The 27604-nt window shown below is 48.4% G+C and overlaps 1 protein-coding gene across 5 annotated transcripts in view; it reads left to right on the forward strand.

The window, feature by feature from the left end:
* Positions 1–27604, forward strand: part of DAAM2 (dishevelled associated activator of morphogenesis 2) — a 319828-nt gene that overhangs the window by 179718 nt on the left and 112506 nt on the right. For all 5 annotated transcript variants that reach the window (XM_088445364.1, XM_088445368.1, XM_088445366.1 and 2 more), the window contains exon 6: positions 11564–11897. In XM_088445364.1, coding sequence (XP_088301490.1) covers positions 11564–11897 — 334 coding nt within the window. The remainder of the gene's footprint in view (positions 1–11563; positions 11898–27604) is intronic.

The following is a 27604-nucleotide window of genomic DNA, read 5'->3' on the forward strand; positions in this document are numbered from 1 at the left end:
GGCTAGTCAGAACTAGCCCTGGTTGTCAAACCAGCACTGGGCTCTGATCCGGTCCTGGTTCTGAAAATACATGGGAAAAAAATTAGTAGGGTCCCCTGTATTATCCAGAACCAGCACCAGACTTTTTCAAGCGAGGGGATAATGCCACAGCCAGGGGAGCCCTTTCACCGGGCCCCCCAGCCGAAGCATTAACCCTGACCGCTTGTCAGCCCATGCCGGGGATCCCTGGGGAGCTGGGGACCCTCCCCAATAAAGGGGTCCCCCTTTCCAGGGCACTCCAGACCTAGGCTGATAGCCCGGGGCTAAACCCGGCACCCCTGGGGCGGTGGGTGCCGGGTTGATAGTGTAGTGTGTTTGATAAAAATATTGTCTTTTGCTGTGGAACTGCAGGTACCAGCAAGTCTCCCCCGCATGCTGGTAATTGGAGAACCACAAGTACCAGCATGCGGGGCATTACGGGCCCACTGGTATCTGTAGTTTCACAGCAAAAGCAATATTAAAATAAACTTAGGACACACACACCGTACAAAGTATAAGTTTACACACATGTACACACATTGACTTCAATGGTGGCTCGCCTCTCTCAGCCAATGAGCGCTCGGAAACCCTACCGCTGAGCTCTCATTCGGGAAGTACCGTTCTTACAAGACGGTACTATTGTCCGCTGACTTGTGTATTTCCGTTTTGTTTGATTTTCACTAAGACCCCATGGAACGCCTCCGTCTGGCAGCCACGCCCCCGGCACACCCACCAAAGGGGGCATGCTGTCAATCAACATTGACAGCACGCCCCCTTTGGTGCGAGACCCGGAGCGACGGCTACCCCGTCGCTAGCCGGGTCTCGCGCATGCGCACGACGGAGCTCCCTCCGTCGTGCGCATGCGCAGTAGGGCACCATCGACCCGCTTGCGAGCGTCCTGCGCTCGCGAGCGGGTCTGAATCAGACCCACTGTACGATGTTTGTCACATCGTACACAATAGGTCGAAGTTTTACTGCAGGTTCAGTTGATCTACGATGCCGATACACGACATCGGGGACGAGCATCGGCATCGTAATTGTACTGGAATACACCACCTTTTACACGATTGGTCATTACGAATGATCGAAAACGGCCAAATCGTGTAAAAAATTGCACCGTGTATGAGCACCTTAAGACACGTGAACAATTTCACTCACTATCCGGCAGACTTGGAAATTTGCATAGCGAAGAAATGTCGGACAGATGATCGGAAATTCATGCACATAACAAAAAAGTGCGCAACATCAGCTCATCGTTTCCAACAAAGGTCATGCAGCAGGTCAGATCCCATCATCCAATCCGACTGCTTTTGGAACGATCGGCCCTGGGTGCTACGTACATGTTGTGAGATTATTTACCGAAACCGTCTGATCGCCCCAATTGTTGCATAGTGTGTACCTAACTTTAGACAAGTATTTTGAAAACTGGGAACATTTTAAGTCCTTTGCATTACTGCAAGCGCTATTCTTACAGGTCTCTTTATGCACATGCATTCCCCTACTGCACAAGTTCAAGCTCCATCTCTTCATCGTATTTGCATGACAACTAAAAACATCTGGCACTATTATTACACCTGGCGTGCAAGCCTCAATAACGTATTCTCTTACATTTCTCTCCCAATATGCTGTCTGATTTGCCCCCATATTCGAAAGATCGAGGTGGATGGAAAGTATTGAGCTGAAATGAGGAGCATGAGCAGATTGTTTACACCGGTTCCTGGTGTCACAGGCCAGACTGCGGGTGCCACTCACCGGTATGGTGCAGGAACTTACCCTGTGGTCTGACGGGGCCTGGGAGCTGCCTTTGGGGTCCAAAGGTTGTTCCAGTTTTATTTGGCAGCACTGCAAAGCCCTGCAGGGATCAGTGCATGCAGACCACCATCATACCTAAGTTCCAGTAAGCTGCACGGCCCAATCCTCCTCTGAAATCTCCAGTCATGTGACTGGTTCTAGACAATCGCAGGTATCCATAGTTCACTTTATGACTCCTCAGCGATGCAGCTTCACTCCCAGTGTGCCATTCTCTCCTGTGTCATCTTCCTGTCTCATTTCTTACGCCTCACTGATTCATTCAGCCTCATAGAGTCACCTTGGAGGGTCAGTTTGGAGGGTCGCAACCTGTGATGCCCTGGCAAGTCCATCCCGCCAGAAGCTCTTGGTTAAAACCCGGGGAGTATGTTAGACTCCTCGCCCCAGGTTTAGTAGTGCTAAATTGGGGTAGATTGGATTAGGGGCCTGATTCAGACCCGGGCACTATTTGCGTCCGCTCGCTGGCTAAAAGGGGCCGGTTATTTAAATCATGTGCTAGCACTGCGTCACGTAAAGACGCCCACTAAGTAATAGCGAGCGGCCGCACTATGCGCTCGCACCTGTATAAAGACGCCCTTTGCCACTCACAACACACGTCATTTCCGGCAGTTGTAGGATTAATCGGTAACATCGAGAGCCATCGGAGCTGCTCGCAGCACGTGTGGTAGCCTTTTCCCACCACAACATTGCGAGTAGTTCAGGCCCTGTTGCGAGTAGTTCAGGGATTTCCACGCCTGTCATTAGTGTCTTGCCGGGATTAGACAGTCGGGAAGCCGGCTGTCAGGATTAGGTCCACCGGCTTCCCGACTGCATACCTTGGGCAGCACTCTTACACAGTGAAGATTTCTCCTGCCCAGCCACCCCTTGAAGCACAGGGTTATGACCGTATGGGCACCGCTCAGGGGGCGGGTGCAGCATAGGGCTCACCAGCGTTCTGTTACGGGGCTGGTAGTGGCATTTGCATATAGTCGCAGATGTGCTGCTGGCAACATTCGTAGACACAGACGTGGTTGTGTCCGACTAAGAATCAGACCCTTTATGCAGAACACCCATTTTCCATATTATGTACCATACCTGGCTCCTGCTGTTCACACACCAGCCACCTTTCCCATCATTCCCCTGTTTCAGACATTGAAAAGGTTCTCACTAAGATTTGGGGCCTCCAAGCGTCCTATCAGATGCAGTCTACAAAGATGTAGACAGCTGGCTGTAGCGCGCTGTCCCCTGTCCTGCGGTATGATGTTGCATGTTACTATAATAAGGAGATCATGTTACCCGAGAACATTATTTGCTGTTTTTGGCTATTGTACGGCTACAAGTGCCGTCAATTCTTCAATTAATCGACATCCACCTCTTTTGTTGCTATGACATTGAACTGGTTTATAGCAACAATTGCTTCAAGGTGTCTGCTAACTTCTGTTTTCCTCTAGCGCCCGATTAAACAGTACAAGGTCCCATATGTTCCTAGTTTAAAGAACAGGATGCAGTCACCAAAACGAATTGGAGATGTAGGAGATCCTCGCCTGAACCTGCAGCTTTGATACAAGTGAAGTGGTGGGTGGTGATTGTGACAGCGTTTTCCAATAACAAACTCATTCTCTAGTTCCTGAACAACAACTCAGATATACTGCAGGAGCCAGAGACAGGTTATTGTGTCATCGTTTCCTCCGCTCCGTTCATCCACCTGGAGAATAAATGCTTTGGATTGTGGCTGATTTTAATGACACCGTGAGCTCTGACCGCAGAGAGCTGCTAATGTCGTTATGAAATCATCACCAGGGCCAAGTGTGTATCTACAGAATGTATTCCAAAGGCCTATTTAATATAATAAAAACCCACTAAACCCGAAAACATAAAACAAATCCTAAGGAACACTGGGCCTGATTCAGAGCCGGACGCTCTTTAAGAGTGTTCGCTCTGAATCAGGGCGGCTTTTTTTTTGTTGCGGCCTCCTGGCCGCTCGCTAAGCTGTGGGTGACCACCCACAGCTTTTGCGGGCGGCCAGGTGATGGTCGCGACCATCGGGGCTTGCGACGAGACCCTTGTGGTAGGGTCTCGTCCGTCGCAAGCCCCAGAGAGCTTCCTGGTGATGTCAGTGGTGCCTCCCACAAACGCCTCCGATTGTGTAGTCACCCCCGCCCCGTCTACAAAACGGGGCGAGCTGATGGTCAACATGGACAGCCTCCCCTTTTGTAGTGAGTCCCGGGGCGAGAGAATTTCTCTCTCGCTCTGGGGCTTGCACATGCGCGCACGCAGTACCCCACGGTCAGGTCTGAATCAGGCCCACAGTATGCAGATGCCCACATTCGGACAGTTTGATAAGAACAGTTGGGCGGATTAGATCCATTCCTTGCGGATAAGTGTTATTAGCATGCCAATACGCAGTTATGAGATTTAGGGGTCTTTGGGCCTCATTCAGACCCACTCGCGAGCGGCTGTCCGCTCGCAAGTGGGTCGATGGTGTGCACTGCGCATGCGCACAACGGAGGGAGCTCCGTCGTGCGCATGCGCGAGACGCGACGAGCGAGGGACTTTCCTTCGCTCGTTGTGTCTGATCAAAGGGGGCGTGCTGTCGATGTTGATTGACAGCACGCCCCCTTTGGTGGGCGTGCCGGGGGCATGCCTCCCAGACGGGGGCGTTCCCAAGGGAACGCCTACCGTCAGAAGCCGGCCCCACTGACATCACTAGTGATGTCAGTGGGAGTGATTTTGGCTCTGATAGAGCCAAAATCACTCCGGGCCTTGCGGTTGAGAAACTCAACCGCAGGCTTCGGCTCGCAGTGGCGATGGTCGCGATGGTCGCGACCATCGCGACCATCAACCTGCACGCTCGTATAGGCTGTGGGTGGTGACCCACAGCTATACGAGCGTCCAGGAGGACGTTCCATAATTATGGAGGTGGGCCCTGATTCAGAGCGAGCTCTCTGGTCAGAGCGTCCGGCTCTGAATCAGGGCCTTTGTACTAAGCCTTGGAGATAGAGAGAGTTAAAGTACCATCCAATCAGCTCCTTACTGTCATGTTACAGGATGTGTTTGAACAATGACAGTTAGGAGCTGATTGGTTGGTACTTTTGGTTGGGATACATTCTTCACCTTCTGGAGGTACTTCCATGGAGAATATAGAACTGCTGTTACAAGGGCTGAAGTGATATCAACATGTAAGGACTATTATCTCTATTCTCCGTCATAGAAGCAAATCCCAGATACCCAGAGATACGAGTGGGCCTCTCCCACCAGCAATAAGACCACAGAACAAAGCCAGCGGGAGCTCAATGGCATATTACGCTTCATTATCAAATATAAATGAATCCTATAAGAAGCATAAAACCCAGATCATTAAAAAAAAAAAAGCAATAAAACCAAAATTTACATTAACAGCAGCAGGTGATAGAGGTTCTATCACCACCCCTTAGAATTAGGAGTGCCCCCGTTCTATGGCAAAGTGTTCCAAAAGTGGCCATAGCTGTTATTAGGTGATGTGAAACATTGATAAATGATGTGTTTATCTGGGGATGGGTACGGGATGACGGCGTTCAGAATCCCGACGTCTTCATCCCGACAGGGTTAGGTTACCGACACCTGTCAGTCAGTATCCTAACCCTCCCCCTCTCCCTACCCTAACCCTCCCTCCCCGGTGCCTAACTCTAACCTCCCCCTCTAGTGCCTAAACCTAACCTCCCCCTCCCCGCACCCTAAACCTAACCCTCCCCCTAACTACTTACCTTCGGGATGCATGTGCCGGGATTCTGACAGGTGTCGTGTTTCCGGCGTCAGCATTCTGACCGCCAGAATCCCATCTGCCGGGATATTAAACGTATCCCGTTGGGATGCAATCGGAAAACCGGCTGACGTGATCCCGACAGCCGGCTTCCCGACTGCTTTATCCCGGCGTGTGTTAAATGACAGGCGTCTATATGTAGACGCCTGTCATTTTCCTGACGCCGGGAGACAGGTGCCCTGCATCCCTTTGATCACGAGCGGACAGCTGCGGGAGGGGAGGGTTAGGTTTAGGGCACCCGGGGGGACTTAGGGTCAGGCACCCCCCCCCCCCCCCCGGGAGGGTTAGGCTAGGGGGAAGGAGGGTTAGGGTTAGGCACCCCTGGAGGGGGACTTAGGGTTAGGCACCCCCTGGGGCAGCGGGGTAGGGGTGGTTAGAGTTAGGTACTTACAGGGGGGATTAGGGTTAGGCACTTGGGGAGGAGGTTAGGGTTAGGCACCCCTAAGGAGGGTTAGGGGGGTTAAGTTAGGTTAGTATATATATATACTTACCTGAGGATGATTGGGATTTCCAGCGCTGTCGGGCTGCCGCTGCCGGGAATCGAACCATGCGGCCGGCGATATTACATACCGATTCCAGCCCGTTTATCTGTATTACATTTAATATGTCTTTGACAGGACGTGGATCCAACAGTGTAGTGTAGTGAGACGCCAGCCCTGGTCGACTCCAAAGTGTCCGACATTTGTAAATTAGTTGGAGATACAGTAGATCTCTGCTCCATATAGCTTGTTCCATCTCACCCCACAGATGCTGGGATTAAGGTCTGTAGATGAGAGTGGACAGTGCATTAAGCTGAATTTACTGTCCTATCCCAGCATATTCCAGACCACGTGGCACAGAGCTTTGTCTTACTGGAAAAGCTAAGTCACAGATCACTGATGGAATAGATTGATGATATTCACATATTCAGAGTCATTCATTCATGTCTTTAATCAGGGTATCCCGTTGGGTAGTAGCTTCCGGGTCACACATGATGGCCAGTTGTAATATCTGTAAAGGAGGACTTTGGTCAGCTACAGTAGGGGGAGATGTATCAGCCCTTCTTTAGATTGTTGTATAAAATGATGGCTACAATCTGATTGGTTGCTATGGGCAACATCTCCACTTGTTCCCTTTAGAAGGTTTGCTAAATCTCCCCCCTAGTGCCTTACATCACATGGGGCTATATCTAGGAACCACATAACACCAGGGACTATCAATCCCTATGAAGAACAGTTATACTATGTTTATGGGCATTAACTACAGGCACCTTGTTTTTTTGCATTCACATTCCTGTTCACTTAGTGACCTACGGTATATAATCTATGGCGGCTCTCCACGGACATTAATGATCCCTGTTTTCCCATGTATTGTAGCCCCTTTCCTGACCATGGGCACATTATATACTCCTATGAAAAAATAATGATTGCAAACAATTATAATCGCGCTGTGTGTTTAATCATGTCTTCTGTTTTATTTTGTTCCCACTAATACTCAGCACATTTCTCAACGTCACCATTTCCCTAAATGTCCCCTCGATCCTAGTCGGTAATACATAGAAAAACATTAGCTTGACTTTTAGCGTGTAACGTTGATTACAGGACATGCTAAAAACACACGTTTAGGTGTCTGCAGTTATTTTTAGACCAAGTAAAAACACAACTCTCGGGTTATTCTTGGAAAGTGACCAAAATAAACCTCTAACAGCTCATTATAGTCTACTGTACAGCCCAGCGAACCTAAACAGTCCATGATGTATTGCAATATACAGTTTTGTTAATGTTGTCTCAAGGACAGCTCAATCGGACACTCTGTGAGGTCCAAGGTTGGTGCTAATGTAGACCTATGGGTTACTGTATGGTGTGAATATATTTGCACGGTAATCGGTGCTATAAATTGCTTCCTCAATTTCTTGTCACTCCCCCTCCCTTCCTCAGTCTTACTAATACCCCTTTCAGACATACAACCCAGGGAATTTCCTGCTCAGACCCGGGAATTTGCACAGGAGAAATTCCCGGGTCTGAGCAGGAAATTCCCTGGGTATTTGGTCGAGACCCCCCTTTTACACTGCAGTGTCTACCCGGGAACTTCCAAGGTAGACCCCTTTCAGACTTAAGCCGGGTTTTTCTGCTTACCTGCCTCTCCTCTTCCGTCTGCTCCTCCTAGCCCAGTGTTGGCTAACCTTGACACTCCAACTGTTATGGAACTACATAACCCAGCATGCACTGCTACAGTTTTGCTATTAGGGCATGCTAAAACTGTGGCAGGGCATGCTGGGATATATAGTTCCACAACAGCTGGAGTGTCAAGGTTAGCCAACACTGTCCTAGCCTATCCCCTCTCCGGCTGCTGCTGCTGATGTCATCATTGGGCTGCCGGAAGCCGGCCAATCAAAATGCTACATTTTAAATTTTTTTTCATTTCATTATTTGCTTTCATTCTTTTATTGCCCGGTGGTCCAGCGGGAGTGCGGGTGGCCCGCTATTGCTGAGACCAGTCGGTGGTCTCCAGCGCAGGCGGGTGTTCCCAGCGTCCGGCTGGGGTCTTGTGTCGCTGACTCCATCTACAGCGACACAGCCACCAGCGCGGGGGTGGTGAGCCGCAGCGCTGAGTGTCCTATAGGACGCTCTGCTTTGCCAACTCTATCTAAAAGCTGCTTGGTACAGCCCGGGAGAAGTAAATTCCCAGGGAGCACTAGTCAGACATAAGCAGGGTAATTTCCCGTGACTTAAGTCCCGGGAAACCCCTGGTCGATTGAAGGGTCGGCTACCCAGGAACATGTGTCGGGGTAGGTACCTTTCAGACATACACTGCTACCCGGGAATTTGACTGAGGCAGGCAAAATGGAGAAGTTACACAAAGCAGGGGCGTATATATAATGGGTGCAGGGTGTGCGGTGCACACGGGCCCCTGGTTCCAGGGGGGGCCCGCACTGCTCACCTTGCACCCATATTATACTTACCTCTCCGGATTCCCACATCGGTGCCGGTGTCAGTGCTATAAAAACGCCTGGAAAATGGCCGCCGCGCCCATTTTCCTGTCGTGTTTAAGAAATTAATTCATAAATGTTTACTATTATTAAATAAATAACTCCAGTTTACTCAATATGACAGTTACAAAGCGTTGTATCAATGTCACCGTTTGGTCACTCATACTATTGGTAGGTCTCTGGGGATGTATCACTGGCTGCGACTTCCCCCCGACAGATCAAGTGATACCTCTGATTTATGTCTAGATTTACAGTAATGTGCAATAAAAGCCCTTATACTGCCAACACCAGGCTGAAGCATGTGGATAGTATAGAGCAGAGGCGGTAGAAGCGAGTCTGGATATGTTTGAATATTCTATGGCTTTAATAAACACTAATTAGAAAAATGATCGGTTTAACGATGCACTTGGCATGTAGCTCAGTTTAATTTTTGTGACAGTTTCTGTTTTCCATAGAATAAAGTTTAACGTTTGAATTTTCCTGGCAGTTTACAAATGCGATCAGGTTTCCAGTAAGATAAACCAGTTGCTATAGGGGAATTGGTAAGTCCCCTCTAATATAAACGTAATGTTGGTATTGTTACAGAGCTGTCTCTCCTGTCTACATTCCAGGCAGCGTGTCCTGTAACACAGAGCAGATCTCGCAGGAGCTCGCTCATCGCTGCTGGGGTTTCAGGGAAGTTGTTTTGTGATGCAGCTTTAGAGCAGCCAGTTTGGCATTACAAGAAAATCGCCAATCTGCGGCCTCGGCTATGCCACCTTCACACTGGGCATTGGCACAAATGGCCCATTATGTCTGCGCTGGAGAGTATTACAGGCCTGTGACTAATTATACTTCCGTAATTGGGGTGTACCTATACTGAAATATCAACTCAACTTTACTTGTATCTATTTGTACAACAATAAAAGTGCATAAAGCACAACATATTTACATTTAAATAAAAAAAAAAAGTTTACTGTATAATATTTTTAGAGGTAATCTATTTAAAATTTTATTTGAGGCTGGTGACGTGGTCTCAATTCTGGAATGTTGCAGTTCCCATTTAACTTACCCTGTTGGAGCTGATTACAATCCCCTACGCAGATGGATACGGTGCCACAGCTGTAAGATGTGGCCATTCAATTGGCATCGCCACTGCTGGGATACTGGATATATATTGGAGAGTGATAAAGTACCAGCCAATCATCTCCTAACTCATTTTTCAAACACAGCCTGCAAAGTGACAGTTAGGAGCTGATTGGCTGGTACTATATCTTTCTCTACTATATTACTCTCCAAGACTTAGTACATTTCCCCCATAGTGTGCAAATTGGTCAGCAATTTGGGGGAAGAGGACTTAATCCATATCCCCCCACCCCCCAAACAATATGATTGTCATTGATAAATATTAGTTTTCCAAGGTGTCCAGATGTGTTCCTATTTATTTAGATGTCATCCAATTATTATATAATATTTTTAAAGGTCCACAGAACACGCCCCAAAGCTTACAGACCTATTTAAAATTGAATATATTTGAATTGACATCTTCTTGGTATTAGCGTGGGAACGTCTACAGTATACTAGAGAGAGCGTTACCGTAGAGATTGCAGCACACAAAGGCCCTCATTCAGAGGTGCTCACAAAATGCAAGCGATCGCTCTGAATGAGGGCGGCCGCTTGGGTTTTGAAGTGCGGCCTCCTGGTCGCTAGCTAACCTGTGGGTTACCACCCACAGCTTTAGCGACCGACCAGGTTGATGGTCGCGATGGTCAAGACCATCACGACTGTCGGGGTTTGCGAGGAGACCCTAAGGTTGGGTCTCGGCAACCGCAAACCCCAGGGAGCTTCCTGCTCTGATCGAGCAGGATCTCCCCACTGACATCACTGCTGATGTCAGTGCGGCAGCCCACAAAACGGCAGGCGTTCCTTAAGGAACACCTCCGTTTGTGAAACGACCCCCCCCCCCGCCACGACTAAAAAACGGGTCGAGCTATCGACCAACATCGACAGTTGCCCCTTTTGTAGTGAGCGTCGGAGCGAGAGAATTTCTCTCTCGCTCCGGGGCTTGCGCACGTGCAGTGCGGCCGCTGCACGTGTGCAGGGCCTAAACATCAACCCGCTTGCGAGCGCTCAGCGCTTGCGAGCGGGTCTGAATGAGGACCAAAGTTACTTATTGGTTCATTCGAGTTTTGGAGAGCAAAATCATTTAACCGATAGACCCAGATTATGCCTCTTATTATATATGAAACATGGATCGGCTGGCGTAATCCCAGTTCTGCATTGTAAAAAGTGACTTTCATGATTCCCTAGGATTCTTTAAATGTATCCAATACCTGTACCTTGTTTTGCTCAGCAAATTGCGGCCCTGATTTGGACGCAGCGTACATGCCACAAGCACCAGTTGGCCAATGATTTAAGTCTGGGCCTGCATCTGAGTTGCACAGCGCATGCGTCCCGGACTGTCTGCGTTCAAAGACGCAGTACAGAATCGGGCGCAGGGTCTGTGAATTTTAGTGGGACTTCCTGGGAGGTAACAGGGGCGTGGCGAAGCTGACGCAGGTGTGTCATTAAAAGCAGCTGTCACCAAAGACGCACAGACGATGGAGAAACTGAACCTGGCACAGGGCTGGCGCAAGTTTCGATGGCGAGACCGATAGTACGTCTAAAGACGCACAGTGACATAGATGCACTTTCTCAAGACACTGCAAGTGGGCGTCTCAGTTGTGTGAAAAATCGGCTGAGGCATTACCATAAGATGCAGACACGATGGCGGAAAAAGACGCGTCTGTGTCCAAAGCCGAATCAGCCCCTGGTTGAGAAACGTGGTGCAACTTTCTGGAACCGTTTGACTATGTAGATTGTGCTTGTTTTACCAATTTTCTAAACGGAATTATCATCATTATTGTATGTCGTGACATTATGTCATTGTGTGTTACTGTCTTTATCATATGACATCATTTGTTATCGTTATTTTATGTTGTGACAATTCCCCCCCCATCTCATCACTCCAGGTTTGTGACCAGGTTCATTGAGCTAGATGGCTTAACGTGCTTGCTAAACTTCTTGAAGAGTATGGATTATGAGACATTGGAGAGCCGCATACACACATCCGTTATAGGATGTATAAAGGCGCTGATGAATAACTCGCAGGGACGGGCTCATGTTCTCGCTCACCCAGAGAGCATCAACATCATCTCCCAGAGTTTACGGACTGAGAACATCAAAACCAAGATCGCTGTCCTGGAGATACTGGGGGCCGTCTGCCTGGTACCTGACGGGCATAAGAAGGTTCTGCAGGCCATGATGCATTACCAGGTCTATGCCGCCGAGCGGACAAGGTTCCAGGTATGTACTACATATGGCGGTGGGATTGTATTTAGCTTTAGTGACTGTGTCCTAATGCCGGAGTTACTGTGCTATCAGGTTATTGTTGCCTCATGCACAAACTATGATGTTGTAGGTGCAATAGAGCACTCTTCTGATCTGTTGTGTGGTTATATGGAAGGATACAGGTCATCATAGGACTGTCTATGGCATCACAGGGCAGTACAATGTACAGTACTGTAGCACAGTGTCCGAGAGAGCTGCACATGTCTTATAATACAGTCTCTGGGCAAAATTTACTAAGCGGCGGGTTCTAAACCCCCGGCGGTTTGACGGCGGGGTCTACTCTGTTCTAAACGCCGGGGGTTTGGTGGCAGTTTTGAAGCGGCTTCTAAATGACAGCCCTGTTCTTTTCTATTCTAAAATGTGTTTTGACTGCAGTTTTGCAGCGGTTTTGGCCTTGGTAAATCTGCAGATAGCAAAACCGCCATCAAAACGCAGTCAAAACACATTTTAAAATAGAATAGAACAGGGCTGTCATTTAGAAACCGCTGCAGAACCGCCACCAAACCCCCGGGGTTTAGAACAAAATAGAACCCGCCACCAAACCACCGGGGTTTAAAATAGAATAGAACCCTCCGTCAAACCACCGCTTAGTAAATTTTGTCCTTTGCCTTTAGAGAAGATGGGTTTATCAACAGTAAAATGATACGCGTTTTCGTTTGGGTTAGTTATGTAATGTTGTTTTTGTTTTTTCATGTTTTTTATTTGTTATTTTACAGCCTTCAATGAGGTTTATATGGGGTGTTTGGTCCACTTTAAACCTTTATAAAGTCAGAGTCACACGATGCTTTAGCGTCATTTGTCATACTCGCGTCTGCAACTTTATGCTAATACTTGTATCAGGCCTTCCCCTGGTGTACAAGTGTGCGTCTGATTGTGCATTTTGTGCATCTTTAAACGCTAACATCGGACGCACCACTGAAGCTTACACCTGCCCCACAATAATAAGGGCCTGATTCAGAGATGGACGCGCAATTCCGTTTTTTTTTTTTTTGTGCAGATGGAGTAATTATTTGCCGTTGCGCATGCATGTAAGACTCACTGCACACGCGCAGCGATTGGTTTGCGATTATGCCCTCATTCGCAAAGTGAGAGAAAGGTATTCAGCGTTTGGGGAAGGCAACTGGGGGGGTGGCCAGGCCAAACTGGGCATGTCTGATCGTTTAAACGCCGTTTCATGGGCGTGCATAAAGGAGGCATTGGGATCTCATTTGCAGCACGAGAGCTCACTGCGTGTCAGGAGAGCTGCCGAGTCTGCGGCTGGCCAGACTTGCCGCATATGAAGCATGGCTGCCTGCTTTGCGCCGATGGTACCGCTCTTTACTCAGTTGCACATCATCGTACGGACATGAGAAGGCGGCAGTGGGTGTCCCTATACTCGGGTATGCTTTGGAAAGCATTAACATATTTTAGCAACTGCGTCAGAGTATTCAGTTGCTTTTGCATTAGCGTAAATCTCGGAATCAGGCCCTGCAGATTCTCCGTCAGAGTATGGCCTCCAGTGTAAGCGATTAAGCGCCTCAGTTCGTAACCGCTTATGCGACACGCCCGTGATATAAGACGCACATTAGACCAGGGATGTGCAGTCAGGGGAGGCAGCGTCTCCCCTGTCATACTCCTGAGACATGATATAAAAATTATTAGAACAGTACAGAGAAGACATGGATGTGTCATGTGACCAGGAAGTGCACTGCAGTGTTTAGAGATTGGAACTCAGGGCCTGATTCAGACACCGGCGCTATGAACGTACGCTCACTCAATGCGTATGAAAATATTTGAAAGTGACGCGGCGGAAAGCAATCGCTCGCCAAGGCATAAGCACGTCCATCTTACCGAACACGAGCGTTCGCTTTGTGTATGCAGACTCCCCTTAGCGAATGCAGAGACGTCCACTGCCCCACGTCATCTCCTGGAAGAGTGTGAAAACATTGGTACATCGACCCTTTTCGCAAGCCCGATGGTCGCGATGGTCTTGACCATCGCGACCATTATCCTGGCCGCTCGCATTAGCTGTGGGTGGTAACCTAGAGCAGTAGGCCGCTCCATAAAAAAAAAAAAAGACACCCTGATTTAGAGCGAGCGCTCTGTCAGAGCGTCCGGCTCTGAATCAGGGCCTCAGACCCATCACGCATGCACTGTTCAGCTTTTTAGTTACACAAACACATGTGCAGTTGAAAAAAACATTTGCACAAATAGCGGCATTGCATGTGACTCAGAATTAGGACATTACTCTCTACTGCAGGCCTGGCCGACGTGTGGCTCTCCAGCTGTTGTGAAACTACATGTCCCATCATGCCCTGCCACAGTTTTAGTGCTCCATAGCAGCAAAACTGTGACAGGGCATGCTGGGACTTGGAGGGCCACAGGTTGGCCAGGCCTGCTCTACTGTACTGTATGAGAAAACTCCGCTTACAGTATATTCACATGGACACAAATTAAACACAGCCCTCCTGGCAGAAACAATATATAAATTCATTTTTTAAGCCACTCAAGCGATTAATAATTTGTTTCAGACCAGCCCCCGTTCCACACAATTATTGCAGCAATGCTGCCGCCATCACACAGAGCACAAAGATTTATGGCGATGAGAAACCTCGGAGTATACTTTGGAAAAGCGCAGTATATGTCGGGGGGAACAATTTATATACATAGTATACTGTATTTATGTTATGGTATGATAATTGCAACTGACACAATACTTGCTTCAGTACAGTATGTTAACATGTTTTATTTACATGTAAAACTCATGTGCTATGTTTATACTTAGGGGATATATAAAGTACTTAGGGCCGGATTTAGCAGCGTACGCAATAGCGATTACGGACGCAGTTGAGCGATTGTTTGCCATTGCGCATGCGTACAAGCTGCTCTGCGCAAGCACGGCGATCGCATTGCAATTATGGATGCACAAACGATGCCATCACAAAGTGCATGACAGGCTGTCAGCGTTTGGGGGTAGTGACGGTGGAGTGGTCAGAAAAACGCAGGTGTGCCTGTCCTTTTGAACGCCATTTCATGGGCGTGCATAAACTAGCCACTGCGATTGCCTACGCAGCTTAAGTACTCACTGCGCGCGACAAGTCGTGCAATGTCTGCGGCTGGTCAGACCTGCTGTAAATGCTGCGCGAGGGGCCGATGTGTGTCGATGGTATCGATGTTTACTCAGGAAACCGTGGTTGGACGGATATGAGAAAGCAGCAGTGGGTGTCCCCGTACCGGCTGTGCTTTGGCAACCATTAGCATATTTTCGCAGCTGTGTTCCGTGTGCGAAATCGCAGCTGTAATCGCTATTGCGTACGCTGCTGAATGAGGCCCTTTGATATTTGCCCATTTTTATTTATCAGATAAAGGAATAATTGGCTCATTGTCATACGTATTCATGCAGTTTGCTCTTAGATACATCTGAATACACCGTGGAAGTCATATGGATTGTCATTGTCCATCTTACAGTTAGAGGGGTAAATTTACTAAGAATCGTGTCTCTATAAGTTCAAACACACTGTGCATCGCAGGGACACGAGTTTTTCCCAATAAAACACACAAATTGGCAAAGCATCGTGAGTCGTGTTCTCCGATGGTGCATGGAAACGTGTTTGCAAGTGTGAGCTCAGTCGTATTTGGACTGAAATATATAAACCCTGCCTGAGAGCTGCGTGTTTAGCAGAAGCACTGCACAGACCAGTATGATCTGAGCAAGGCTCCTGTGTATTATAGGATAAATAAAGGGTTAAAAAAAAAATGGCGTGGAGTCCCTCTCCCCAAAAGCAATATTGTTCTTCTCAGTGGGACTACAAGTCCCAGCTGACCTGCCCTGCAGCACTTGTAAAAGCACAAGGACCCTGCTGGCACTTGTGGTTCCACTGTGGAAAAAATATAAAAAAAACCACAGTGCTTACACCAGAGGTTTTATAACTTTATTACACATTCACTCACTCGCCCACACTCAAATTCAACCACACAGCTACATCCTGGCACCGGTCGGTCCTCTTGTCCAGTAGAATCCAGTCTTCAGAGAATAAAAAAAATGACTTACCCAGAGCCCATGGACCATAGCGTTACCCAAATGACAGGAAGCCCACAAGGTTTCCGGCACCTTAGCTGCTCTTAGCCAATCAGCGGCTAGTTACTACAGATGGGTCCACATTCATTTAGCCTCTGGAGTGTTAAACAGCCCTTCTTGTTGCGCCGTACCATGGCGTGACTCAGTAGCGCCGAGCGTCTTTTTCGTGCGTCTTTTTACCTTTAAATGCATCTTATTTGCACAAAGATGTGACTAGATAGCACAAGCATCTTCTGCTGATTAAAATGATAAGCATCTTCTGCTGATTAAAATGATATGCAGTATGCCTATGTTCTCTGTGCATCTGCGGGTTTATCTGCCTGCGAAACGCTACGTTACAGAGTCTGCGGTTGTAACACTGTAACGTAGTGTTTAGCATGCAGATACAGCCACATACAGAAGCTAAGTATAGAAGGGGCTGGTATTCTTGGGTGACTGGGTCCATGTTACTAGTATACTAAAAATAGTTATTTGCGCAAATTTGCGTCTGATGACGGGTCTAGGTCCTGAGATTATCTGGATACTAGCTGAAGTACCTGGCGTCGCCCAGGTTTAAATCTTCAATTTAAGTTAGGCATCCCAGACCAATTGCCACCACTCTGTAGAAGGCCCAGAACAGGCTCCCCGGATCAAAATTCTGCCCAGTGTACACCAACGGGAGATCCGACTGGGACCCTAACCCCCATAAAACCTGGCCAGGATCCAACTGGACCACCTCGCATTGGTTTCAGCCCAATCGGTGCAGGGGTGTTCGAATGCATAACCGGACAGGCAAACAAACAGACCAGTTAATTTTATATATAAGATGACAGAGCATCAGTGTATGGATCCGTTTCAGCCTCTTCTCACAGTTTGTGCCAATAAAAATGTATATTTCAGCTTCAGATATTTTGTTTCTGATCTGTAATAGTCCTGGATTTAGAGGTTCCCCATGATATAGTTTAGCAGTCTGCTTCATAATGATGGCTTATCCTAGTCTAACATGTGAAAGAGTTTGTAGGAAACATCATAGCTGCAGTAAGTTATAAATATAATTGGAGTGCTCTTGCTGGCTCCCCTGTATAACTGGCCAATGCCATGCATAGAATGACTAGTATTGCTGACGACAGCCCTGAGCTGACTGCTAAGGCTACTATCGGTACAGTCTGCATTTATCTTGCAGTATGACCCCCATCTTTCACAGTCTGTAACACCATTGACCATCCATCATGATCCCAGAAAGATAGCGCTACACAATGTATAGTCCTGGCAATGGTACAGCGTAATATAGTTGATGCCAAGTATCAGTCACGTAGAGGTCTACATACCCAAACCAACAACATTTCATGGCTTGTACGATAGACGCCCGGAGCTCTCCAGGAAAAACATCTCAAACTCATTAAGTTCATCCTCCAGTAATGAGATGCAATCTCGCAGCCAGAGGCAACAGGAACGCAGAGGAGCTCCAGAAATGGAGAGTGGAAAATATATAATGCGATTATCATTTTCATGATGGAAAGTGTACAATAGACATCACATCATGGACATCTGGACTCCTCTGGAGATGTATCTCTGCAGGTGAGGATGGATCCGTCCCAATCTGTGATATAAGAGAAGACCTCCCGCTGGTCATTAGAAGGTACGGCCCAGAGGTGACAACACTCCAGCAACTGTACCAAGAGGTTCTGATGTATACATTTTGTGTGGGAAACAAATAAAATGTGTGCCAGACACTTTGTCTTCAGTTGTTTTAACCAATGAGAAAGTTTGTAACTAAGAGTGTGTGTAAAGTTGTATAGGGATTACTGCTCCCTTCAGGCCAGCTAGTAGGGTTCCTGTTAGGTGTTGACGCTGAGGGTTATGTATAGATGTAAAAGAAGTTTGTTTGTTTGTTGGCAAATATCTTACTCAGCTCTCAAGGTAGAGCTGACAAATGTTAAAAAGCAAGCTACCATACGTGTACAAATACAGTTCCTGTGTCCCCTCAGTCTCAGGACACATGTAATACAGGCAGTCCCAGTGTCTCCTGACTCTCAGGACACATGTAATACAGGCAGTCCCAGTGTCTCCTGACTCTCAGGACACATGTAATACAGGCAGTCCCAGTGTCTCCTCACTCTCAGGACAAATGTAATAGAAACAGTCCCAGTGTCCCCTCACTCTCAGGACACATGTAATATAGACAGTCCCAGTGTCTCCTGACTCTCAGGACATGTAATACAGGCAGTCCCAGTGACTCCTCACTCTCAGGACACATGTAGTACAGGCAGTCCCAGTGTCTCCTCGCTCTTTGTGCACATGTAATACAGGCAGTCCCACATACTTGCCCACTCTCCCTCATTGTCAGGGAGACTCCCTGAAATAGCAGCAATCTCCCTGTCTCCCTGAAGAGTCTACCAATCTCCCTCATTTTCACCTTACCCCCATTATGACACTGTTATATAAAAGAAAAAACAGAGATCTATACATTCAGATGGGATCATTAGTATTATTTCCCTGCATTGGATATAAGGCACAATGGGCCTGATTCAGACCCACTCGCAAGCGGCTGTCCGCTCGCAAGTGGGTCGATGTTGTGCACTGCGCATGCGCACGACGGCGGGAGCTCCGTCGTGCGCACGCGCCAGACGCGACGAGCGAAGGACTTTCCTTCGCTCGTTGTGTCTGATCAAAGGGGGCGTGCTGTCGATGTTGATTGACAGCACGCCCCCTTTGGTGGGCGTACCGGGGGTGTGCCTCCCTGACGGGGGCGTTCCCAGGGGAACGCCTACCGTCAGAAGCCGGCCCACTGACATCACTAGTGATGTCAGTGGGAGTGATTTTGGCTCTGATAGAGCCAAAATCACTCCGGGCCTTGCGGTTGAAAAACTCATCCGCAGGCTCCGGCTCGCAGTGGCGATGGTCGCGATGGTCAAGACCATCGCGGCCATCAAACTGCACGCTCGTATAGGCTGTGGGTGGTGACCCACAGCTATACGAGCGTCCAGGAGGACGCTCCATAATTATGGAGGGCGGCCCTCATTCAGAGCGTGCGCTCTGCTCAGAGCGTACGGCTCTGAATGAGGGCCCATGATCCCTATGGCTACATGCATTTTCTGAGAAGTATCAGTGTGTTTTCCTCAACAAGTAGATCTTACTAACTGCTTTGGGGCTCTTTTACACGTGGATATGTCAATTTTATGACACGCCTCTCAGATGTAGCAGGACACGCCCACTTTACCGCTGCGCTCATAGGTGCTGCTTTCACAATCTCCCTGAAATGTTTTTTCAAAAGTAGGCAACTATGCAGTCCCAGTGTCTCCTCGCTCTTTGGCACATGTAATACAGGCAGTCCCAGTGTCCCCCCGGGCCTCACTCCCAGGATACGTGTGATCTAGACAGTCCCATTGTCCCCTCACTCAGGACACATGTAACACAGACATTCCCATTTGTCACTCACTCTCAGGACACATGTAACACAGACTTTCCCATTGTCCCCTCACTCTCAGGACACATGTAACACAGACATTCCCATTTGTCACTGCCTCTCAGGACACATGTAACACAGACATTCCCATTTGTCACTCGCTCTCAGGACACATGTAACACAGACATTCCCATTTGTCACTACCTCTCAGGACACATGTAACACAGACATTCCCATTTGTCACTCCCTCTCAGGACACATGTAACACAGACATTCCCATTTGTCACTCCCTCTCAGGACACATGTAACACAGACATTCCCATTTGTCACTCCCTCTCAGGACACATGTAACACAGACATTCCCATTTGTCACTCCCTCTCAGGACACATGTAATACAGACATTCCCATTTGTCACTCCCTCTCAGGACACATGTAACACAGACCTTCCCATTTGTCACTCCCTCTCAAGACACATGTAACACAGACATTCCCATTTGTCACTTGCTCTCAGGACACATGTAACACAGACATTCCCATTTGTCACTCCCTCTCAGGACACATGTAACACAGACATTCCCATTTGTCACTCCCTCTCAGGACACATGTAACACAGACATTCCCATTTGTCACTCCCTCTCAGGACACATGTAACACAGACATTCCCATTTGTCACTCCCTCTCAGGACACATGTAACACAAACATTCCCATTTGTCGCTTCCTCTCAGGACACATGTAATACAGACATTCCCATTTGTCACTCCCTCTCACGACACATGTAACACAGACATTCCCATTTGTCGCTCCCTCTCAGGACACATGTAACACAGACATTCCCATTTGTCACTCGCTCTCAGGACACATGTAACACAGACATTTCCATTGTCCCCTCACTCTCAGGACACATGTAATACTGACATTCCCATTTGTCACTCCCTCTCAGGACACATGTAATACAGACATTCCCATTTGTCGCTCCCTCTCAGGACACATGTAACACAGACATTCCCACTGTCCCCTCACTCTCAGGACACATGTAATACAGACATTTCCATTGTCCCCTCACTCTCAGGACACATGTAATACAGACATTCCCATTTGTCGCTCCCTCTCAGGACACATGTAACACAGACATTCCCATTGTCCCCTCACTCTCAGGACACATGTAATACAGACATTCCCATTGTCCCCTCACAATCAGGACACATGTAATACAGACATTTCCATTTGTCACTCCCTCTCAGGACACATGGGGTTTAATTCTATAAGCCCGCTGCTGATAGCGCCGGGAGGGATCTCCCTTAGCTATTCAATTCAGCGCGCTGTTAGGGCGACTAAATGATTTCTTCTCGCACCCTCCTTTTTTCCGACTTAGCGCGGCACTAACAGCCTTGCGGCCGGCTCTTTAGTTGGAGAATGCCGGTTCTAGTGACTGAACACTCAGGTTAAGTCTCGAGAACCGGCATTCTCCAATTTAACTTGTAACTGTCAGACTAAATAGCGCACTGAATAGCTCTGAGGAATTGAATGGGTCCCATTTAGGGCTTGGTTCAGAGTTGTACGCTGTTAGCGATGCAGCTGTGATGCTAAAATGTCCTAATGGCGCAGGAGATGTCTTGTGTAAAAAGATGCTTCCTGCCAGCTCCAGTGATGCAGCCTGGAGTAACACTAAGTTACTCGGGATGGGTGGTGTTTTCATGCAGCCGGGCCTGATTCAGCAAGGAGCGCAGTTTCTTATTCGCACGCAATCGGTCAGAACTGCATTCGCAGAGGCTACGCAGACGAATGACAGAGTGATTAACAGAAAGAGATGGATGCGGTTGGTCGGGCGAATGCCGGCATGCCAGTGCGTTTCAACGACGTTGCATGGGCGTGCATAAATTATCCACTGCGATACCAGACGCCTCCTGAGACCTCATAGCGTGCGCAGAAATTAGCAATTCCTGGATGAGGTCTGGGCTTCCTTAACTGTGCGTCTGGGTCCGATGTTACCGATTGTTTCGCTATGTTGGCCAAGTGTACGGATGTGAGTAAGGGGAAGTGGGCGTCCTTATGTCAGGCTGCATCCGCAATGTGAATGCAAACATTTAAATATCACCGCTGATATTAGCAACGCAGTTGCGTGCGTATAAGCAGAATACCGATCCGTGCTGAATCAGGCCCATAGTCGCAGACGCGATTACGTAAAAAACCACTAAAGCAGTCGCCGCAGCGACTAGTCCTAGTTTGTCTTCACCTGTCCCTAATTTCCTTGTTTACCTTAGATGATACTGTAACTCACGAAGTGCTGTAAGGGGTTTGTATATGTCTCAGTGAGGGGGAAAGTAAACATTCCCGGCAGATACATTGTTTGATTCAGATAATTGAGAGTCTGAGGATCTCAGCGGGGAAATGTATCTGATCTCCCCCTTTATAAAGCTCACAATCTGTATGTCAGACAAGCCCACCGGGGTCATACCCCCTGGAGGAGGGAGGGAGTCAGATGCCTCATCAGGCACCTTATCCTGGTAACAGGGGCAGACTGTTTAACCCTTTGATGTGAGGAGGTGTAACACATGGATTACAGTTTACATCCTGCGTTGGGCGGAAGGCCAGACTGAGGTTGTGTTACATGATGCAATCATTATTATGACAGCAGATAGTTCTAGGACAATAATATTGACATATAAAAGTAAAGAAATGGCCCTTAGAGCAGAATGGATTATCCTCTGCATCTATCTGATATACATTCTGCAGACTGACTATGCAGATGCCCCCGTTCTGCACACAGAACTTCACATGTGCGATTTGTCCATATGATTCCATTACCGGTCTCTTTGTATTATGTGCCAGGTCCCCTGGAAACAGTTTGGTGATTTGGAAGAATTAAACATGAAAAAGTATATACATAGGTTCCGAGTCGGACGTACAGTATCTCTTTTCAGACGTAAACAGCGAGTTTCAGCATACAGCGCATTCGCAGAAGCATTTTTGCACTTCTTTGGACGATTCTGGGTCGGCCGGATCTCTCTTTAGGGGTTATTCAGAGGTGCGCGCGTCCACTGGCGGTAATCACTGAGACGCATGTGCAGTGCGTCTCTGACACACGCGCAGAGGGAAAACATTGGGCCGCTCGTGTCCGATGCTTTCCCTGCGTCCGACTCAGAATGACCCCCTTATGTGATATGGACTTTTCCAGTCGGGAACTGGGTGGCGAACATGCGATCTTAAGGAACTGGTTCCATCTTGTCTCTTTATTTCAAATCGATCCACATCGATGTTGTGTTTCTGGGGAGGCAATCGGGAAGCCGACTGCCTAAATACCGGCAGCCGGCTTCCCGACTGTCTTATCCTGGCAAGGGTGAAATGCCGGGCGTGCAGATGTAGACGCCCGCATTTCCCCGACGCCGGGAGACCGGCGCCCGGCATCACGATCGTAGTGATGCCGGGCGCCGCGAGTGGACAGCCGCGGGGGGGAGGGTTAGGTGTAGGGCTCCCGGGGGGGACTTAGGGTTAGGCACCCCCCGGGAGGGTTAGGGTTAGGCTAGGGGGAGGGAGGGTTAGGCACCGCCGGGGGGGACTTAGGGTTAGGCACCCCCCGGGGGACTTAGGTTTAGGCAGCGGGGAAGGTGGTGGTTAGGGTTAGGCACTTAGAGGGGGGATTAGGGTTAGGCACTTGGGGGGAAGTTAGGGTTAGGCACCCCTAAGGAGGGTTAGGGGCGTTAGGTTAGGTTAGTGGATACTTACCTGTCCACGATCGGGATTTCCAGCGCTGTCAGGCTTCCGCTGCGTCGCACTCTGCTCCTGTCGGGCTGCCGCTGACGGGAATCTCGCTGACGGCGGTATTTCATACCAATTCCGTGTTTCTGTGGCTAAATCACACGTTTACTAACACTTACAAAAAAAAATGTATGTTAGTAAATGAGAAATTAGCCCCAGAACCACTACAACGATGTTGATCGATTAGGAATCGATTAAAATCGACCTTTAGTAAATATACTCCTTGGGATCTTCTTTGGACCCTTGTAAAAGGTCATGTGAAATCACAGTGGCAGCATTTAAGGAGATCCGCACCCATACTGTACTTTCTATTTCATGACAAGTCATCCTCCAACTAGCGCACTGGCGAGGTCTAATGTCTGGGTCCCCTGCGCTTTGGGCACTCGCCCCTGGGCATACTCACAGTGGATCAGAAGACTACTGGCAGGAGAATTGCGGCACTACTGACAAACCCAGTAGGACAGATGCGGCGGCCAATTCATTTAGTCTGATTTCTATGCTATTCTCAAAGCTTTCACTGAGGATAAAGCAAATGGTTCCATGTCCATTATATGGACAAAGGGCCTGATTCAGAGGCGCTCGCTGTTTGTGAGCTCTCGCTCTGAATCAGAGCGTATTGGGTTTTTTTGTTTCGGTCTCCAAGCTACTCGCAAAGCTGTGGGTGACCACCCACAGCTAGTGCGAGCGGCCTGGCGATGGTCGCGATTATCACGACCATCGGGCTTGCATCGAGACCCTGCGGGAGAGTCTCGGCTCCCACAAGCCCGAGTGGACTTCCTGCTCTAATAGAGCAGGAAGTCCACTACTGACATCACTAGTGATGTCAGTAGGGCCGCCCACAAAAGGCAGGCGTTCCTAAGGGAATGCCTGCGTTTGTGCAGCCACCCCCCCTCCCCGCCTGCAAAACGGGGCGAGCTGCCAATCAACATCGACAGCTGCCCCGTCTTGTAGTGAGCCCCGGAGTGACGGAGCTGCAGTCGCTCGCACATTCGCACGCCGGAGGCGGCGCATGCGCAGTGGGGGAACATCGACCCGCTTGCGAGCGCTGTACACTGGCGAGCGGGTCTGAATCAGGCCCAAATTCCCTTTGAGGTGCCGCTGAACTCAAACACTCCACCATGGGCACATGACAATCGCCACTTACGCTGCCCTGTGGCTGGCGCAGTGTCTCCTTCTGAACCTTGTGTAATCATGGCCTCTGTGGCTGCGGCCCTGTGTTTGAGAATGCTGCCGTCTATTACTGATGCGCCCGTGACACTCCCATGAGACGGCCTTTGTTTGCGTTCACTTCAGTCCCATGTCCGCCGCCAGCTCCCGGTTTGTAACAGCGGTCTCTGCGTACACTCAGTGGTACTTGCGCAATAGAAAAAAAATCGCTGAACTGCACAAACATAGACACTGCGTCCACCTGCGAATCACGCTCTGAGTAACTGTGACATCACTGTCTGTGTGAATCAACCAATCACAACTGTGTATTTGTGCAGGGCAAGTCTGCCAAGCTGTCAGTCACAATCTGTCAGTTCTGTTAGAGAATCTCCTTGTTCTTATCTTTCATATACTGTATATTAATGTGTAATGGCGGCTTTACTGCTCTTCTAATCTCGGTGGAGCTAAAACGGTATCATCCTTGTTTCTGGTGTTTAGCATTTTGCAGCATTAATGTAGCAGAAGGTGGATACATACAGTATGTAATAGATGTCTTATGTACAGTACAGTTTCGGGAGGCGCACAGATTCCGAGCCTGTAATAGATGTAGCCTGTCTCAGAGTTTGGATCTGTATTATACAACATTCCTCTGACATTGTATCATTCTATAAAGGAATTTACATATCTATATTCCATAACTCTCCATGGGAAGTTCCATCTTACTTAGAAAGAGTTCTGTTGACCCCTAAGGTGGACACATTGGGTCTCACTTGGAGTTCAGTACAAATCCATTTGTGACACATGTGCGTATAACCTAGGTTTTGCTGTGAATGCTCACAACTTGTGTATATAACTTGCACTTGCATCCACTTACGCTCGGACAAGTGGATCGTACTGTAGTTCTTCGTTTGTAAGGCTGTGGAGACGCCCATTAGCGATGGTCCTGACTTAGGGGCCTGATTCACTACGGATCGCTGTTGCGATCGCAGCTGCGATTACACACGCAGGTCTGCTGCGAAAATATGCTAATGACTGCAATCGCAAAGCCGCTTTCGCACATCCGTAATATCTTGCAGTCCTGCGTATACATCAGTAACATCGGCCCCTTACGCAGAATTACAGCAGGCCTGACCTGTCCCAGAAATTGCTAACCTCGTCGCACGCAGTGAGCGCTCAAGCTGCGTATGCCGTTGCAGTGGCGAATTTATGCACGCCCATGCAACATCGTTCAAACGGACAGACACGCCTACGTTTCTCCTGCCACTGCCCCGTCACTACCCCCAAACGATGACTACCTGTCAATCACTCTGCGATGGCTTACCGTGCTCTGCGTGATCGCAGTGTAGCCGTCGCACACCCAATACATACGCTTACGCAGTTCGCAACAATTGGCCAACTGCATACATTGTTGCAGTTTCGATCCATAATGATTCAGGCCCTTAGACGCATCTATAAGAAATATCTATTTAGGAGGCATAACTTTGAACGTACCGTGTTAATTGTTAATGTTGACGGACCATTTTATTACGTCCGACTGAGGCGCATTACCGTGACAGATGCGTTTTGGTGTTTACAGAAAAGGCGCAATTCGTTCAATGCTAAATGATGGACTTTATATGATTGAGGGTCTTACTCCGATATGGACGCAATGCCGATGTTTTTGCAAATGGGCGATGTTTTTACTACCGCGCATGCATCAGAGTGACACTGTGCTTGTGTCGCGATGGTCTTGAGACGGTGGTCACAGAGAGGAATTATTCAGAATGATTGACAGGCGGGGACCGTTTGTGGGCGTCCACGGCGGGAGTGGTGACTCACGCAGTCATTTTGCAGCCATTTTCTTCGGGGTGTGTTTCCAGCCACTGTGATCCTGTACGCAGTTACAAAGGCTCAGGTGCCTTTGTTCTGATGTCCATTCTGAGTCACCATAGGGTGACCCAGAAGTTTGATGATCGACTAATGCGCGATTGCAGTTTTACAATGGTTAGAACACTGCGCGTGCGTTGGAAAGCGCAGTGCCTCCATACAGCTGTAATGTTGGTCTCAGTGCCCAGTAAGCTGCAGCATGACTGACGTACTGCTGGCATTTGGGGTGGCGACGGGGAGCCGCCCCCGTTTTCTGTGCGTGCCGAAGCCACTGGCTGCATCCTCAGACACAGTTTCACTGGCCCCGGCGGGACATTCTGAGTAACCTCAAGACTTGGCGGCCGCGACGTTTGCATATTTTCGCACATCCGCTACGTACGGAATCGCAGCAGCGACATCATTTGCGTCCATCTCTGAATCAGGCCCTAAATGTTTTTAACACTTCCTTATCGAAAATTTATTTTTTGCAAATAACTTTACAGAAATAAAAAAAGTTTCAAAAATAGTTAAGACTAGGAACTTGCAATCTAGTGCACTGGAAAAGATTGGAGCAATAGTTAATTGGTTATATACGGAAATGACAAGACTCTAGAAGGGATATACATTACTAATTGTTCCGTCACCTAAGATTTTATTGTACAGCAGGAATTTTACATCCAGTGTTTTCAATTGAATCCATGTGTCCTCGGGAAAGCTAAATGTCCCTGAGGCTCCGGAGTTTTACCATCAGGGAAACACATAATTAATTTCACATGAAATATAGATATATCTAAATAATGGAGATGGTCTGTATCGCTCCTCGTATCACAGGAGATAGGGACATGTGTTCTGAGTTTACTCTTCAGGATGATCGGTAGGAATTCCAGGATGGAATGTCCTGAAAAACAGGCAGGAGCCGGGCTGTTATCCTGGGCTGTTACACACTGAGCAGTAAGACTGTAGTGGGGGCCTCGGAGCATGTTATATAAGGGCCCCAGCCACAGTCTCTTCTGTCAGTGGATGGGGGGCGCGCATGGCCAATAGGAAGCCACAAGCAGGTAGCGTGCAGCTTTTTGTCACCCCCACCCCACATTACTGCTGACGTTTTGTTGAAGGAGGTCCGAACCATATTTTTGTTTGTGGAGCCCCGGGCTGTCTCTCCAGTCGCCTATCAATGCATAGACTATTTATAGACTAATACATGCCTATAAATTGGCCCTGACTAGAGGTTGAAAGAGAGCCGGATAATCCATTAGACAACCTAGACTCTCTCCTGGGGTACACTGTGCCCATAAAGGACTAGACTACTCCAACCCATTTGTATGTTGATATATTTTTCCAAACTTTGGGGGGAAGGGGCCGCAAACCAGTAACTTGACTGGGGTCCCAATGAAGAACTTATATAAGTTGGTTGTCGGATACCAGTAGTCACGGTATTCGTTCCCGTAGCAGCAATATACACGTCAGACTG

This window comes from Taudactylus pleione, unplaced genomic scaffold (genome assembly GCF_031769625.1).
Source record: "Taudactylus pleione unplaced genomic scaffold, aTauple2 ptg000378l, whole genome shotgun sequence".
NCBI lineage: Eukaryota > Metazoa > Chordata > Amphibia > Anura > Myobatrachidae > Taudactylus > Taudactylus pleione.